The following is a 19,714-nucleotide window of genomic DNA, read 5'->3' as shown; positions in this document are numbered from 1 at the left end:
GTTAGTACTCACCTAACCAAGGAATTGTGAAGGATATAACAGAGATTTATGAAAAGATTTTTTAATTTCCAAATTCATCAGTAACTTCCCAAAAATATACATGTGCAACAACCTGAACTTTTATGTTTATATTGAATGAAGAGCCCCCCCACATCTACCTCACACCCCCCCCCCTCCCACCTCTGCCTCCCCCCCCCCCCTTCCCCCATGAACCATGGACCTTTCTGTCGGTGGGGAGGCTTGCATGCCTCTGTGATACAGATGGCCGTACTGTAGGTGCAACCTGTTGAGAGGCCAGAGTAACATGTGGTTCCTGAAGAGGGTCAGCATCCTTTTCAGTAGTTACAGGGGCAACTGTTTGGATGACTGACTGATCTGGCATTGTAACATCAACCAAAACACCCTTACTGTGCTGGTATGGTGAATAGCTGAAAGCAAGGGCATGACGCTGTACTGTATGATTAAATGGTGGTGGCATTCTCTTGCATAAAATATTCAGCAGGTAAAATAGCTCCCTATTCAAATCTCTGGGAGGGGACTACTCAGGATGGTGTCATCAGGAGAAACAAAACTGGAATTCTACCAATTGGAGCATGCAATGTCAGATCCTTTAATCAGACAAGCAGGTTAGAAAATCTGAAAAGGGAAACAGGTAGGTTAAAGCCAGATATAGTGGACATCAGGGAAGTTCAGTAGCAGAGGGAACAGGTCTTCTTGTCAGTTGAATACAGGGTTTTAAACAAAAATTGAGTAAGGATAGAGCAGGAGTAGGTTTAATAGTGAATAAGAAAATAGGAATGCATGTAAGGTACGATGAGCAGCATAGTGAATGCATTATTGCAGCCAAGATAGACATGAGGGCCACACCTGACACAGTAGTGCAAGCTTATATGTCAACCAGCTCCACAGATGATGAAGAGATTGAGGGAAAGTATGAAGAAGTAAATTAAATTAATAAGAGACTTAAGGGAGGTGAAAATTTAATAGTGATGGGGGATGGGGAAATCAGACTCAATGTAGGAAAATAAGAGATGGAAAAATAGTAGGTAAATATAGACTGGGGGAAAGCAGTGACAGAGGAAGTTGCCTGGTGCAGCTTTGACAGAGCGTAATTTAATCATTGCTAACACTTGGTTTAAGAATCATGAAAGAAGGTTGTACTCATGGAAGAGACCTGGTGACACCAGAAGGTTTGAGACTGATTATATAATGGTAAGGCAGAGATTTTGGAACCAGATTTTAAATTGTAAGATATTTCCAGAGGCAGATGTGGACTCTGGCCACAATTTATTGGCTATAAACTAGATTAAAACGGAAGAAATTGGATAAAGGTAAGAAAGAAGGAGATGAGACGTAGATAAGTTGAAAGATTGAGATATTGTTGAGAGTTTTAGATGGAGCACTATGCAATGATTGACAAGAACAGGGGAAAGGAACACAGTAGAAGGCAAATGGGTAGCCCTGAGAGATGACATGGTGTAGGTAGCAGAGGATTAAATAGATAAAAAGACAAGGCCGAGTAGAAATTCATGGATAACACAGGAGATATTGGACTTGTGGCATTGTAAAGTGCAAACGACATATCTCTGCCATCGCACGTTTTTTGACTCCGTAACCTAATGGCCCATGCCATCTTGCTTGTTCAGTTTGCTGCATGACTTGTTGTAATGTGTATGAAATATACCAAGTCTTACAGAAATGAGTGTGTTTCCTTGGGCTGCAAGCCAACTGAAATCCCACAGTGGTGACCCCAAGTAAGAATTCACGTGCCATTTCCTCGTAGTGCAAGTATTTTCATGTCTACGGCACTGGCTTTGTTTATGCGTTCGTTCATTCTGCTTGGCCATGTATCCTGCCATGCACCACATGAATATCGAAGCTGCTGCACCTGAAACGGGACTTTTTGTCACTTCACCACCACCTAGATTTTACAACATGTTTCCTGCAGTTTCATGCCTCAATACTGTTGCCACTCAGCAATGCAACATGTGACTGCAGACTCAGGCTTTGCCTCTCCAATGAGTATGCATCAACATGTGCATTTCAAAAATGATAACAAGGAGAGCAAAGTTCCTGCATTTTATCATGCTGACGTGGATCCTGCATTTCATGCACAAACTATGTATCAGATGCCAGCCGCCCAGGCGACTGTTACAACAGTACCATGTGCAACCTCACCTTTGTTAGGACAGACCATGTGTACCAATCATGCTCCCAAGATGTCCGAGTGCTTTACTGCTTCATAATTTACAAAGTGAACAATGCCCAACGTATATCATGAACATTTCCAGACCAGTTTCTGCCCCAAGTGACTGTTCAGCTCCTCAGTGCACTTTACAGGCCCCCTCCTGATGTGAACAATGTGCCACATAGTGATACTAATTGTGGTTTCTGCACCTCCAAACATGCCCTGGCTTGTCATGTCAACAGCCTGGTGGGAGCATTTTACTGTGCTGCTCCATGCATGTCTCAATTGTACCTAAATTGATGTTCACATGCCCCTCACATGCACATGCTCTCTCCTGCAACCTGTGAACTCATCTACACTCCGGACCTTTGGCTCGATCAAGCTTCAATGCTGCCTCTCTAATGGCCTCTCCCTCCCCTGGATCTTCCATGTGGTGGACATCGCAGAACCAGTCCTGGGAATCGACTTCTTATCACACCACCAACTGTCTTCAAATGCTGTTCGAGGTTCTCTGTTTCACCACACCTCTAACTCTCACATTCTGTGTGACTGAGCTCTGCCACCTGCTCCAAGTGTAAATGCCATTAACTGATTAGTGCATCAGTGCATGGCTCTTGTGAGCAGGACTTGTGAGACCATGAATTGCTTCCTGGTGAAAAAAGCCACTGTGAGAACGTTGTTTTGAAATATCACATTGCACATGCCAAGGATGAGCTTGCCGTGATCACCGCCCACATCAATTCACACTGCTTGGCAGCACTGACACCCAAGCCTTCATCTGCCTCACCTGACAGCTCCGCCGACAACAGCACACAGGGTAGAAACACCAAACCTATCTCGTGTGACCCCAGTCTCAACCACACAGTATTATCCCCACCACCCCCGCCCCCATCAAGTGTGTTCTGCTCAATGTTTCGCAAACTGACACTCATGTGCCTCATGACAATCCAGCCATCTGGGTCTGACCATGCTTCCCGCCTTGTGTGCACCTACCAAGTGTGTTGATAAACATTCTGCCCCTCTTATGCCTTCTCGCATGGCTCGTTCCATAGCTCCACACGTGCCAGCAGCACCACCACCAACGAGTGCACCTCTCTCACACACTATGGACAGCAGACAGCCTCTATGCACAATACTCACACCCACCTCACACTCAGCACTAGCAAACTGCCATCCATGTTGGCATAAGCATAACAAAAATGTGACTTTTTTGCTGCCATTCCCATCTCAGGCAGATATCTAAGCTGCTTCCAAGCCATGCACCCCTAATAAATCAACTAACACCACACCCCACCCGTGCAGTCATTGAGCATTAGGTTTCCACCATCACGAACAGAACTGTTCATCACATCGTCATGTCTGAGGGCCCACCTATTCGTCAAAAGGCTCACTGCCTTAACTCATTCAAGTTACGCTCTGCTTGCCAGCAAATATGGGATATTCTTGAGGTGGGAATTTTACAGCCCTCTGGTAGTAACTGGTCATCAACCATACACCTCACCCCTAAACATGAAGGCTCCTTTCATACGTGTGGTGATTACAGGTGCTTGAGTGCTAGAACTGTGATGGACAATTATCCTATACTGAACATTTCTGACTTCACTCACCTTCTCGCAGGTGCTACAATTTTCAGCGTACTGAACTGCAAACGTACTTATCACCAAATCCCAGTTGCACCCGAAGACATTCTGAAAACAGTGATTATTACCTCCCTTGGTTTGTATGAGTACCATTTCATTCCATTTGGGTTAAAAAACACTGCCCAGATGTGACAACGCTTTATTGACTCTCTCTTGCTCCAGTTTGACTTCTGTTTCGTATATGTCAGTGATATATCTTACACAAGATCACTAACACCACATCATGATAGTAAAGGACACTCTCTCATCAAATGGAGTGGAGATCAACACTGACAAACTGCAACTGCACCAACAATTAGTCCAATTCTTGGGGTACACAGTCTTGGCTGCTGGTATACACCCCCTTAAATTGAAGGTGCAATCAGTCTTATCCATGTCACTCTCTACCACATACAAAGAGCTCCGTCGATTCCTGGGAGGGATAAACTACTGCTGTTGTCATTTGCCTGCAGCAGCCGACACCTAGGCTGCCCTCACTAACGCCCTCACTGGAAAGCAAACTTTAGGGACACATCGTGTTCCCTGGATGGAACCAATGCGCACAGCCTTCCAGGCCCTGAAAAACTGTCTTGCATGAGCCATCACTCTCGCTCATCCAATCTCGGATGCTGCACTCTTAATCACCATGGATGCCAGTGACTCTATGGTAGGCACTGCCCTACAACAATGCCACAACAATGTGGTCATGCCACTTCAGTTCTTTCCGAACAAACTTTCACATGCCCAACAAAAATTCTCAGCCTTCAATTGTGAACTTTTAGCGGTTTATGAGGCGGTGAAACACTTCTGCCCCAATGTCGAGGGCCAACCTTTCCACATCCTGACTGACCATAAACTAGTAGTAGATGCCATATGCAACCTGCCTCTCATCCCTCCCTCCCCCCCCCTCTCCCCTCATTTTTGCCACTTAGATTTTATCTATCAGTTCTCTACTGATGTCCACCAAATCAAAGGCACTGACAACATCGTTGCAAATTTCCTTTTCTGCATTAGCACCATCTTAACGATCGTCAACCTTCCCGACCTCGTATCCCTACAGAACTAGGATGAGGGTACACAGCAACTTCTCAACAGCACCTCCACTTTTCTGTTTCTCACCAAAGCAAAATTTCTCTGGCGTCCAAGAGGAAGTCAGGTGCGACTCCACTGACACCCTCCGATCCCTCATCCCTATCCCCCTCCACCATTCAGTGTTTGACACACTATATTCTCTAGCACACCCCAGAACTAAGCCATTGACATGCCTCATGTCAGAACGATTCATGTGGGGAGACATAAGACACGATTATCAGACGTAGGCCTGGAACTGCATCACTTGCCAGTGCGGCAAAGTCACAAGGCACACTGTTCCACATCTCTGCAAATTTGACATCCTATCTGGCTACTTTCACCATGTGCACCTGGACCTCATCAGCCACCTTCCCCCCACAGAGGGCTTTCATTATGTTCTTTCTTGCACTGATCGTTTATCTCAGTGGGTAGAGGCCTTACCTCTCACCAACATAACCGCCAAAACCGTGGCTAAGGCTTTTGTTTCTTCCTGGACTTCCTGCTCTGGCTGCCCTGCTGCCATCACCACTGACCAGGGCTGGCTCTTTGAATCAGCACTCTTTGCCCAACTATGCCAGCAACAAATGTCACACAATTGCCAACCACTTCCAAGACAGCACTGCAGTGTCATGATAATCTTTGGACCAAGGCTCTCCCATGGGTATACTCCTTGACCTATGGTCATCATACAAACCAGATATCGAGGGCACCATAAATGAGTTCACCTATGGTGAAATCATGTCCTCTCTGGGGAGCTGTTACAACCGTCCTCCCCTAACAATTCCACCTCTCTTCCCAATTTCATAAAACAGATCCAAAAGCATTTTGCAAACATTTTCCTAGCCCTCGTCTAGCCATACTCCCCCCCACTCCCACGCGCCCTCCGATCTCCTTTCATGCAAGTTCATTTTTTTCTGCAATGACACTGTCCAGAGTCTGGGCCCCATTTGCCCCATGATATTCAGCCCCATAAACCACACAACTAACATGATAGACTTCTGGGTTAAAGATACGCCATTCACTGTTTGTCTCCACTGCTAGAAACTGGCACACCTCAACCCAGTGTCTTTCACGTCCGATGATGTTATGCAGCCTCCTAGTACTGAGGATTCATCTTCAAGCTATGACCCCTCAGAGCTGCCTCCACAACCTTCGCCTGAACATGCATCTGCATCACCATCAATGCCATTCCTCGGGTACTCTCCCTCTCTCTCTCTCTCTACCTCATCCCCTCTACCCCCTCTAGTGGTTCTGCAAATTGATGTACTGTCCAAACATGTGGAGGATAACACCATACTTATTGATGACAATCACATCTTCATCCTGCTGCATCTCTCTGGGAGACACCCCTTAACAAAGGACACTGTCCATGTGGGTGGAGAGGCCTGCATATCTGCATGAAGCTGAGGGCTATGCTGAAGGTAGAGGACCTACTGCTGGAAAGGCCTTAGCTGATGGATCAGACTAAGAGTGTCCCACAATGTCCTGTCTTCCTTATCCACTCCTAGTCTTTACCCAATTCCCTTTCCCAACCCAAGGTATGATGTGATCTGTGCCACGGGGTGCGTGGCACATGGGAAGATGTGTCGCAAATGAAGTCTAGGGATACCGGGCGACCTTCCTGAGTAAGGAGCCTTACACCGTGCGGGGTTTCTGTGGTATGGACCATGTAGATCCCCAAATTTTGTGGGAGCAAGATGAACCCGACTGATTAAAATGATTTAAAACAAACTGAGTGGCAAACTAAGACCTCAGACACCCAGTCATTGGGGTCAGGACTGATGGAATGCACTCCCACTACTGAATCAGGGTGTAGACCTGAGCAAGAAGTGGGAACTGTAGCTGAGAAGTTGGACCAGATCAAGATTAAAGCCTTGTCTGGGGCCCAGAGGAGGAAATTTCTCAGGGAACAGAAACAAAAGGAAGGAAAAGAATGGCTTCCCAAACAAAAGAGGAGAGAGTGAAAAGGACTTGAGCCCAAAACCCCCAAGAAAAAACTGTCTCAGATTGAAGGGAATATGCAGACCCCTTCAATGTCAGCATGAGGATAAGGGAGGAATCTAAGACCCTCCTCGCAGGATGACAAATCCAGAAAAAGCCTAGGCAAGAAATAGGGAAACAGACCTATAGTATTACAGTCTCGGTTTTTAGGATGGCAGTTACCCGAGAAGGTTATCAACTGGCAGCAGGAGGAGCTCGTGAAGATGACCGTCTGTGAAAAGATTGACGGGGGGGGGGGGGGGGGGGGATGCTGGTACAGGACACAAACTCAGAATTCAGAAGGGTCTATCTAGATCATGGTGCCCTCATTTTTGTCTGTGAGGGGGTGCTTGCAGTGGAATGGCTCAAAGACAAGGTGCCCATGATATCCCTGTGGGAGGATGCAAAGCTGCTGGTCAAGACGGCAGCTGAGATTCTTAAGATTGCAAAGATATGAAAATGGGTACCAAGGATCCTTAAGGATATCTCTTCAAAGACTCTGTTCGAGAAAATAGGGTTCCAGAACCCAAAAGTCTTGACAGAGGATTGGAGAGTCATCAACCAGAAAGCTGTACAGGAAGGGCGAACCCTGGTAGTGGAGGTCAGAGAGAAGTCCCTGAAGGCGATGCAAGAGTAAGACCTGAATTGTTTCTAGGGTTTGCAGGTTGCTGTCAGGGTAATCAAAGACCTCAAAAGCAATGATAGCAGCAAGATGGAGACTTGAGGTGCTGCAGATCAATCTTCAGCAAAGTAAAGGTGCCTCTGCTGCCCTGAGCCATCACCTGGGGAGACAGGAAGTGGACATGGCCCTGATACAGGAACCCTACTTATATAAAGGGGGTGTATTTGGGCTCAGTGGTACAGGAGGTAAGTTGTTTTATGACAGAAATCTAAGAAACTCCAGAACATGCATTTATGTGAGAAATGGAATTTCTTTCATGCCAGTGATGGATTTCTGTTCTAGGGACTGGCTGACCATCAGGATGCAGCAACATGAGGAAGGTATCATGAGGGAAATTGTTTTGGCCTCAGCATACCTTCCTTACAAAGACAGCTCTCCTCCTCCTCTTGAGATGAGAAGACTGATGGAAGCTTGCCATCGGCAAGGTGACCAACTGTTGGTTGGATGTGATGCCAGTGCCCACAAGCTAGTGCAGGACAGCAAGGACACCAACAGTAGAGGTGAGCACCTCCTTGAATTTCTCTTGTCCAACAACTTGGAGGTCCTGAATAGGGGTGATGAACATACGTTCAGGAACAGCAGAAGGGAAGAAGTAATTGACAAAACCTTCAGTTTCATGATGATGGTCAGCTATGTCAAACAAAGGAATGTGGCATCAGAGCCATCCTCATTGGACCACATGTATATTAAATTCAAGGTTGAAATGGGAATCAGACAGACCATGGCCTATAGGAATCCCAGGAAAACAGACTGGGAGACATATAGGAGGGACCTTGACTTAAGCTTATTGGAAACTAAAACTTCAATAAGGAAGTAGAGTTTGAGGAAGTAGCAGAGGCTGAAACCTCTGCCATAATTATGTCATACCAGGACAACTGCTCATTCACCAAGAAGTGCACAAATAGGAGTGTGTCTTGGTGGAACAACAACTTGGAAACATAAAGAAGACGGAAATGGAGACTGTTTAACCTTGTGGAACATACAGGACAATGGGCAAAATATTGTCAGGCCCTTGTCAACTACAACCTTGCAATTAGACAAGCAAAGTAGGCTTCCTGAAAGGAATTCTCTGAGGAAGTGGAGGGCATAGCTGCTCAAGCCAGGCTTCACAAAATCCTCACTATAGTACCATCTAATCCAGGAGGTACATTGAGGAAGGAGGATGGGGAATACACAAAGACAGCAGATGAGATGCTGGAATTGCTCCTCAAAACTCACTTCCCTCATTGTACTCTGGTAGATAACACAGACCAGAATGCAACCCCTGAGAGACAATGATTCTCAGGCATTTGAGGAGAGGACTGGGAATTGGCCAAGGAGTGTGTCGACTTCAGAAAAATCCAATGAGCGGTGGGATCATTCCAGACGTTCAAGTCATCTGCCCCAAATGGAATCTTTCCAGCTCTCCTGCAACAAGCAGTAGAGAATCTTATAAGAGTCCTATGCAGGTTATTCAGGGTTAGCGTAGCTGCAGGAATCATTCCCAATGCCTGGAGGGCAGTGAAGTTGTCTTTATTCCAAAGCCAGGGAAGACTGATCATACCAAGGCCAAGGATATGAGTCTGCCCTCCTTCATTCTTAGAACATTGGAAAAACTGGTTAATGTATATGTCAGGGAGAGGAGACTATCTAGGGCTCCTCTTCATTCAAACCAACATGCATATCGACCAGGTAAGATAGCTCTTCACCAAGGTAAGATAGCTCTTCACCAACTCATTGGGAAGGTGGAGAAAGAACTTCACTTTCAGGAAATAGCCCACTGCATCTTCCTGGACAGTAAGAGGGCTTTTAGTAGCACAACCTTTGATTCCATGGTTAGGGCAGCAGAGGTGCCTGATCTAGGGACCACTATATGTGGGTGGACTGGGGCCATACTTAGTGGAAGGAAGGTAGAGGCCACCATCATGATTGAAAAGATGGTAATTAACACCACTAGAGGTTGTCCACAAGGAGGAGTTTTGTCACCTTTATTGTGGAATCTAGTGGTGAAATAAGTCATTGAGAAACTAAATTCCAGACAATGCTTTTGCTAAGGATACGCAGATGACCTTTTCATAGTAATACTTGGCAATTTACTGACACAGTCAGGAATATGGCACAAAGTGTGCTGGACATTGTGCAAGATTGATGCAGAAAACAGGATCTAAGGGTTAATTCTAATAAGACTGTTGTGATACCATTCACAAAGCTGTTGTGATACCATTCACAAAGAAGCATATCCAACTCTCAAAGTTGGAATGTAAAGCTTTTCAGTGAAACTCTACCTGTGAAGGGGACAGTGAAATATCTAGGGGTAACCTTAGATGAGAAACTAACATGGACCCTCACATTAAGAGCATATGCACCAGGGTGAAAGTAGCGTGTACCAGAAGAACTTGTGGCTAAAACTGGGGCCTAAGCCCCAGACGTATGCACTGGATATACACCACAGTGGTTAGACCTAGGATCTTCTATGGGGCTGTAGTGTGGTGGAAGAAGTAGAACAGCAGGTTGCAGCTAAGGAGCTTGTTAAGGTGCAGAAACTGGCTTGCTTAGCCATAACAGGTGGAATTAGCAAAACACCAACTGCTGGGATGGAAACCATTCTGGACATCCCTCCATTACACCTTTGGGTCTAGATGGAGGCAGCAGCTGGTGCATGCAGACTCAAAACTGGTAAAAACTGGATCTCATTGGGTATCTGGAACCACACACTAAAATAGTGAGTGAGGTAAATATAGGAATGGTTGGTGAAATGCTGCCTGACTATATAGTAACTCCCAACTGCTTCAACAAGACTTATGATATAATAATTGTAAGCAGCGAGCATGCGAAAAAAACAGTTCAACGCTGTACGTGGTACATTGTCTGGTTCACTGATGGGTCAAAATCAGACCAAGGCACTGGGGCCAGGGTGTACAGAGTTCAGCCAAGACTGGAGGGCTTCAGCTCTCTAGGAAAATTGGCCTCGGTACTCCAAGCTGACATCAGGATGTGTGTGCAGGAGAATGTGCATAGGTGCTATAAGGACTGTAACATCTGCATCTATTCAGACAGCCCTGAAATCATTGGCAGCTCCTGCAACAAGATCTAAGATTGTTGTAGAATGTCACAGCATTCTGGTGGAGCTAGGGGGAGGCAACAGGGTAAACCTAGTGTGGGTCCCCTACTCAGGGATCGGTGGCAATGAATAAACTGACAGATTGGCCAGGATGGGGGCAAAGACTCCATTCATTGGACTGGAACCTGTCCTGACAATCACCAAGGCTATGATTGAGCTAGAACTATAAAACTGGCTCAGAAGACAGCTTGTAGAATACTGAACCAAGGTCTTACAACACTGCAAGATACTGATGCCTAAGCCATGTTTTAAAAGTAGCTCTGTAATCCTGGGCTTGAACTGGAAAGAGATGAAACTCATGGTTGGACTGATGACCAGCCATTGGAATTTCAAAACACACCTACATGCAATGGGTATAACAGAAGAAGACCCTAAATGTAGGATCTGTGATGAGAGTGAAGAAACTACATCACACATAATCTTCGAATGCACTGCACTGGAGAGCAAGAGACACAGAATTTTCAGGACAATTAGGCCTGAAGAAACTGTGACTAACAAAGAACTGGTAAAGGGACTCCTTGCACTATTCAAGGGCATTGGTTGGCTTTACTAGATATACAGGAAGTGATACCGCACAATAAACTTGGTTTCGGTGCAGGCAGTGGTGGGTTAGACCAAAGCCGTTTTAGCTTCCCTGCTAAAATCAAATCAAATACAAGACAACTCGCCCCACCTGACCGGGGACCCAGTTCGTCAGTTAATCCCTGGCTCTCACCCGCTCCCACCCAGGGTCAACCACATGCTTCTCCAAGCTACAGTCACCCCCATAGGGAGGGTAACTGTTCAAATGCTGCCAGTCAATCTCGTGGGGGACATGGTCCCTCTCCACACCACTCCATCCTCACGCGTGGGCCGATGCCTCATCTGTTCCATGTCCATGTCGACATCCCACCATGGTCCCTGCCACGATAACCTCCAGAGATTGACATCCCCATCACATCACTGCCATCTCCCTCACCGCCTTCACAGCCCGAAATGCCCTCCTTCCACTGTGCTCAAACTGTGCTCCATGCTGCAGGGGGTTGTCTGTATGGCATCGACAAGTACGAATGACATATCTCCACCATCTCAAGTTCTTTGACTCTGTAACCTAATGGCCCATGCCATCTTGCTTGTTTGGTTCACTGTACAGCTTGTAATGTGGACACCCATATGAAATATACTGAGTCTTACAGAAATGAGCGTGTTTCCTTGGGCTAAAAACCAACTGAAATCCCACAGACTTAATTGATGAAAGGAGAAAATATAAAAATGCAGTAAGTGCAGCAAGTAAAAGGGAATACAAATGTCTAAAAAGTGAGATTGACAGGAAGTGCAAAATGTCTAAGGAGGAATGTTTGGAAGGCAAATGTAAGGATTTAGATATATATTTTGCTAGGGGAATGACAGAGACTGCCTACAGGAAAACTGAAGAGGCTTTTGGAGAAAAGAGAAGCAGCTGTATGAATATTAAGAGTTCAGATGGAAAGAATGAAAGGTGGAAGGAGTATATAGAGGGTCTATACAAGGGGGATGAACATGAAGGCAATATTATAAAAATGGAAGAGGATATAGATGAAGATGATTTGGGAGATATGATACTGTGAGAAGATTTTGACAGAGCATTGAAAGACCTACATCAAAACAAGGCTCAGGAGTAGACAGTGTTCCACTAGAATTACTGACAGCCTTGGGAGAACCAGCCATGAAGAAGCTCTTCTGTCTGGTGTACAAGATGTGTGAGACAGGTGAAATACTCTCAGACTTCACGAAGAATAAAATAATACCAAGTCCAAAGAAAACAAGTGTGCACAGGTGTGAATATTACCTAACTTTCACTTTAATAATTCATGGTTACAAAACACTAACATGAATTTTTTACAGGAGAATGGAAAAGCTGGCAGAAGCCAACCTTGGAGCAGATCAATCTGGATTATAGAGAAATGTAGGATTACATGAGGCAATACTGATTCTGCAACTTCTCTTAGAGGATGCGTTAAGGAAAGGCAAACCTATGTTTATAGCACTTGTAGGTGCAGAGAAAGCTTTTGGAAATGTTGACTGGAATACTCTGAATTTCTGAAGGCAGCAGAGGCGAAATACAGAAAATGGAAGGGTATTTACAATTTGTACAGAAAACAGATGGCAGTTATAAAAGTCGAGGGAAAAGAAAGGAAAGCAATGTTTGAGGAGGGAGTGAGGCAGGATTCTATCCTGTCCCCAATGTTATTCAGGCTGTACATGGAACAACTAGTGAAGGAAACCAAGTAATCTATCAGAGACAGCAAAGGACTTGCAAAAGCAACTGAATGGAGTGGACTGTGTCTTGAATGGAGGTTATAAGATGAACATCAACAAGAGTAAAACAAGGGTAGTGGAATGTAGCTGAAGTGAATCAGGTGATGCTGAGGGAACTGAATTAGGAAACAAGGCACGTAAAGTAGTAGACAAGTTTTGCTATTTGGGTGGCAAAATAACTGATGGTGACAGAGAGGACATGGCAATGGCAAAAAAAGTGTTTCTGAAGAAAAGTAATTTGTTAACATCAAAATAGATTTAAAAGTCAGGAAGTATTTTCTGAAAGAAAAGCACAAGAAAGGAATACAGTAAACAGATTCAGAAGGGTGTAGGTTGCAGTAGTTATTTGGAGATGAAGAAGCTTGCACAGGATAGAGTAGTATAGAAAGCTGCATCAAAGCAATTTTCAGACTGGATACTACAACAACAACATTATTGAATGATGCAATTAGAAGTAATTTAATTTAGCAGTAATGATTTAATATCAGAAAAGCTATGAAATAATGAGCAGACTGCAAGAAAGCATTGAGAATTATTTTATAAGCTAGGCATAGTTATTATTCTTACCAAGTCTTTCAGCAGTATCTGCTGCTCTTTCACTCCATATTCCATTACAGGCAACAAGAACTGTATCTCCTGGTTCATACAGATTCACTATAGATGCCTCCATTCCTAGAGTACCTGATCCACACATTGCAAAAGTCATCTCATTTTTTGTCTGGAAGACGTACTGCAAACCAGCCTTTACGTCATCCAGCACCTAAATTAGAACATCAACAGATCTGTTAAATTACCTGTCATGCTCAGTTATTTAAATAGCTGTATACTTACAAGATTTTCTAGATGACACAATGAAAATTTTTATAGTATGAGTCAAACAATGGAATGTAACAATATTAGAGCGGAGATGCTGAGTCGCAGCTGGGCACATCAAAAAGATTCTCACAATTATAGCTTTCGGCAATTAAGGTTTTTGTCAATAATAGACACACACACACACACACACACACACACATGACTGCAGTTGCGTTTGCGTGTGTGTGTGTGTGTGTGTGTGTGTGTGTGTGTATTATTAACAAAGACCTTAATAGCTGAAAGCTATAATTGTGAGAATATTTTTGTTGTGCCTATCTGCGACTCAGCATCTCCACTATATGGTTTATAGTTTAAGTGCTATTCATACTACACTGGGGTGACAAAATCATGGGATATGTCCTAATATTGAATCAGACTTCCTTTTGCCAGCATAGTCTAGCAACTCGATATGGTATGGACCCAACAATTTGTTGGAAATCCCCTGCAGAAATACTGGGCCAAACTGCCTCTTTAACCATCCATAATTTGTGAAAGTGTTGCTGGTGCAGGATCTTGTGCATGAAGTGACCTCTCGATTATGTCCATGTTGGGTGATCTGGGTGGCCAGCTCATATGCTCAAATTGCCCAGAATGTTCTTCAAGTCAATCATGAACAACTGTGGCACATGGATATCACACATTGTCATCCGTAAAAATTCAATTGTCATTTGCAAGCATGAAGTCCATGAATGACTGCAAATAGCCAAACATAACCATTTCCACTCAATGATCAGTCCTCTGGACCAGAAGACCCAGTCCATCCCATATAATAGAACACACACCACTACAGAGTCACCACCAACTTGCACAGTCCCTTACTGACTACTTGGGTCCATGAATTCATGGAGTCTGTGCAACAGTCAAAACCTACCATCAGTGCATATTAACTGAAATCAAAATTCATCTGACTAGGCCATGGTTTCCCAGATACCTAGCGTCCAACCAATATGGTCACGAGCTCAGGAGGGGTGCTGCAGGCAAGGTCGTGCTGTTAGCAAAGGTTCAAACGGCTCTGAGCACTATGGGACTTAACATGTTAGCAAAGGCACTCATGTCAGTTGTCTGTTGCCATAGCTCATTAGCACCAAATTTCTTCATTCATTAGCACCATATTTCTCCACACTGTCTTAATTGATATGTTTATCATACAATACACATTGATTTCAGTGGTTATTTCACAAAGTGTTGCTTTTTATTAGCAATGACAATTCTACACAAACAAGGCTGTTCTCAGTTGTTAAGTGAAGGCTGTCAGCCACTGCATTGTCCGTGGTGAGAAGAACTCCTAAAATTTGGTATTTTCAGCACACTCTTGACACTGTGGATCTCGAAGTATTGAATTCCCTAACAATTCCCAAAATGGAAAGTCCCTTGTGTCTAGCTGCAACTAAAATTCCGCATTCAAAGTCTGATAATTCCCATTGTGTGGCTATAATCACATTGGACATCTTTCCAAATGAATCACCTGAGTATGAATGATAGCTACACCAGTGCACTGCCCTTTTATACATTGTGCATATCTATCCCAGGACTTTTGTCACCTCAGTGTAAAATGAGAATAAACTACAATAATTATGTTGTCTGCATATTCTTTCTCACATTTTTGCTAAAACATCTATGCAGAAATGAGTACTAAAATGAAATAAATTGATATTTGTAAAGTCATAGGAAGTAGAATAACATCCAAAAGTTGATACAGCCATAAACTTTTAGAATGTTTTGTGTACCAGACAAAAGAGAGAAAAGATATGAAGTAAATGAGTCTGTTCAGAAATTAAGTAGGGAATTCACCTATGATGTTATGTCAAGGAAGATACAACAGATAATCAGGGAGAGGAGGAGTCCAAAAAAAAAAAAAAAGAGCCATGAAAATAAATTGAGGAGAAGAGAAACAAGAAATTATGAAGAGCATGGTCAAAAGCTGAAATAGGTAACTGAAGAACAATTATTGGGAAATAGAAGTGCTAATGAGGGAAAAAGGTCAGCACTAGAGAAAAGTTATACCTACATCTTTACACCCAAGCCACCTAATGGTGTGTGATGGAGGGTACTCCTGGTACCACTAACTGACCAGCTCCCCATCCACCCCCAACCCTCCACCCACCCTGTTCGACTTACAAATGCTGCATGGGAAGAATGATTGTCTGGAGCTTGTGTATTGGCTCTAATTTCTTGAATTTTCTCATACTTCTTGTTAATGTTTGTGGGAGGATGCAGTATGTTCTACCAACTCTTCCCAAAAAGTGCTGTCTCAAAATTTCAATACTAAACCTGTCTGTGACTCACAATGCCTCTCTTGTATTGTCTGTCAATGGAATTTGTTGAGCATCCAGGTAATGATCTTGTGCTGATTAAATGATCCCATGATGAAATGTGCCTCTCTTCATTGGATCTTCTCTACCTCTTCTATCAGTCCTACCTAGTAAGGATCCCATATTGACCAAGAATACTCTGAAGTATCAGCCAAACAAGTGCCTTATAAGCCACTTCCTTCATGGATGACTTACTTTTCCTTAAGGTTCTTCCTATGAATCTCAGTCTGGCATCTTCTTTTCCTACTATTTGTTTTATGTGATCATTCCACTTAGGGTTGCTCTGCATAGTTATCCCTAAATATTTTACAGTAGATATTGTTTCCAGCACTTTCCCATCAGTAATACAGTTGTACAGTAGTGACTTTCTTTTCCTAGGTACGCATGGTATATTACATTTATTTACATTCAGTGTCAACTGCCACAGCCTGCACCATTCATCAATCCTCTGCAAGTCATCAGCAAACTGATACTGTCATCTGGCACTGCTTCTTTGTTATAGACAACACCATCATCTGTGAACAGTCTTAAAGAGCATCTGAGGCTCTCTACTAGATCATTTATATACATTGAAAACAGTAACAGTTGATTTACTTCCAGTACGATAGACGTAGAGGAATTATGGGCAAAGTTTAAATGGATCGTAAATCGTACTCCAGAGAAGTATGTGCTAAGTAAGTGGATTAAGGACAGAAAAGACCCATCATGTTTTAACAATGAAATTAAAAAAAATGGCGAGGAAGCAAAGGCTTCGGCATTCCTGATTCAAAAGAGAATGTGGAAATGATGACAGGCAAAAGTTAATAGAAACTCATGCATCAGTAAAAACATCATTGCTTGAAGCTTACGATAGCTGTTACTATCATACCTTAGCAATAGATCTTGCAAGAGGGTGAGAAAATTCTGGTCCTACATAAAATTGCTAAGTGGGTATAAGGCTATTATACAGGGTGTTACAAAAAGGTACGGCCAAACTTTCAGGAAACATTCCTCACACACAAATAAAGAAAAGATGTTATTTGGACATGTGTCCGGAAATGCTTAATTTCCATGTTAGAGCTCATTTTAGTTTCATCAGTATGTACTGTACTTCCTCGATTTCACCGCCAGTTGGCCCAATTGAAGGAAGGTAATGTTGACTTTGGTGCTTGTGTTGACATGCGACTCATTGCTCTACAGTACTAGCATCGAGCACATCAGTACGTAGCATCAACAGGTTAGTGTTCATCACGAACGTGGTTTTGCAGTCAGTGCAATGTTTACAAATGTGGAGTTGGCAGATGCCCATTTGATGTATGGATTAGCACGGGGCAATAGCCATGGCACAGTACGTTTGTATTGAGACAGATTTCCAGAACAAAGGTGTCCCGACAGGAAGATGTTCGAAGCAATTGGTTGGCGTCTTAGGGAGCACGCAACATTCCAGCCTATGACTCGCGACTGGGGAAGACCTAGAACGATGAGGACACCTGCAATGGATGAGGCAATTCTTCGTGCAGTTGACGATAACCCTGTCAGCGTCAGAGAAGTTTCTGCTGTACAAGGTAACGTTGACCACTTCACTGTATGGAGAGTGCTACAGGAGAACCAGTTGTTTCCGTACCATGTACAGTGTGTGCAGGCACTATCAGCAGCTGATTGGCCTCCACAGGTACACTTCGGCGAATGGTTCATCCAACAATGTGTCAATCCTCATTTCAGTGCAAATGTTCTCTTTACAGATGAGGCTTCATTCCAATGTGATCAAATTGTAAAGTTTCACAATCAACATGTGTGGGCTGATGAGAATTCACATGCAATTGTGCAATCATGTCATCAACACAGATTTTCTATGAACGTTTGGGCAGGCATTGTTGGTGATGTCTTGATTGGGCCCCATGTTCTTCCACCTATGCTCAATGGAGCAGGTTATCATGATTTCATACGGGATACTCTACCTGTGCTGCTAGAACAAGTGCTTTTACAAGTACGAAACAACATGTGGTTCATGCACGATGGAGCTCATGCACATTTCAGTCGAAGTGTTCGTACGCTTCTCAACAACAGATTCCGTGACCGATGGATTGGTAGAGGCGGACGAATTCCATGGCCTCCATGCTCTCCTGACCTCAACCCTCTTGACTTTCATTTATGGGGGCGTTTGAAAGCTCTTGTCTACACAACCCCGGTACCAAATGTAGAGACTCTTCGTGCTCGTATTGCGGACGGCTGTGATACAATACGCCATTCTCCAGGGCTGCATCAGTGCATCAGGGATTCCATGTGATGGAGGGTGGATGCATGTATCTTCGCTAACGGAGGACATTTTGAACATTTCCTGTAACAAAGTGTTTGATGTCACGCTGGTACGTTCTGTTGCTGTGTGTTTCCATTCCATGATTAATGTGATTTGAAGGGAAGTAATAAAACGAGCTCTAACATGGAAAGTAAGCGTTTCCAGACACATGTCCACATAACATATATTCTTTCTTTGAGTGTGAGGAATGTTTCCAGAAAGTTTGGCCGTACCTTTTTGTAACACCCTGTATAGTTACTCATTGACTAGCCTTGTGTGGCAGTAGACAACAGCAAAAGTACAGTCAAAGTTTTAAATTTCTCATTTAAGAAATCATTCATTTAGGAGATCATACAAACATACCAACATTTGAACATTGCACAGACCACCATATGGAGGACACAGTAATAAGCATCACTGATATAGAGAAACAACTGAAAGAGTTGAAACCAAGTAAGTCCCAGCTCCTGGTGGAATCCCAGTTTGGTTTTTACAAAGAGTACTCTACAGATTTGGCTGTGTTTATTGCAAGTATTTCATTCAGTGCAAAGTCCCAAGCAACTGGAAAAAAGTGCAGATGGCTCCTGTATATCAAAAAGGTAAAGGAACACACTTGCAAAATTACAGACCAATATCTTTAATTTTGGTTTTCTACAGAATTATTGACTATATTACTGGTTTGAATATAACAAATTTCTTTGAGAGGGAAAAGCTCTTATCCATGTATCAGTATGGTTTTAAAAAGTGTCACTCAGGCAAAACTCAGCTTGCTCTTTTCTCACATGAGATCCTTCTAACTATGGATGAAAGGCAACAGACAGATCCCATATTCCTAGATATTCATAAAGTGTTTGACATGGTGCCACACTGCTGACTGTTAACAAAGGTACAAGCATGTGGAATAGCTTCTCAGGTATGTGAGTGGTTGAGAGACTTCTTAAGTAACAGAACCCAGTATGGGAGAGGCAAAGGTATCATCAGGAGTACCCCAGGGAAGGGTGATACGATCACTGTTATTTTCTATATACATAAATGTTCTGGTGGACAAAGATAAACAGCAATCTACAGTTGTTTGCTGAAGATGCTGTGGTGTAAGGGAAGGTGTCATTGTTGAGTGACTGTAGGAGCATACAAGATGACAGACAAAATTTCTGGTTGGTGTGATGAATGGCAGCTAGCTCTAAATGTAAGACATAACATTTGCAAAGCAATATGAAATTGAATGAGCAGGTAAGGATTGTAATAGGGAAGGTGAGTGGTCTTCTTCAGTTTGTTGGGAGAATTTTAGGAAAGTATGGTTCTTCTGTAAAGGAGACCACATATAAGACACTAGTACTAACCATTGCTAATACTGA

At 43.5% G+C, this 19,714-nt stretch overlaps 1 protein-coding gene across 1 annotated transcript in view; it reads right to left on the bottom strand.

The window, feature by feature from the left end:
* Positions 1–19,714, bottom strand: part of LOC126252890 (alanine--glyoxylate aminotransferase-like) — a 126,485-nt gene that overhangs the window by 79,652 nt on the left and 27,119 nt on the right. The window contains exon 2 of the mRNA XM_049953860.1: positions 13,485–13,677. Coding sequence (XP_049809817.1) covers positions 13,485–13,677 — 193 coding nt within the window. The remainder of the gene's footprint in view (positions 1–13,484; positions 13,678–19,714) is intronic.

The sequence above is a fragment of the Schistocerca nitens genome, chromosome 4 (assembly GCF_023898315.1).
Source record: "Schistocerca nitens isolate TAMUIC-IGC-003100 chromosome 4, iqSchNite1.1, whole genome shotgun sequence".
NCBI lineage: Eukaryota > Metazoa > Arthropoda > Insecta > Orthoptera > Acrididae > Schistocerca > Schistocerca nitens.
The sequence above is the reverse complement of the archived record's forward strand: the minus strand, read 5'-3'. Positions and strand labels throughout refer to the sequence as shown.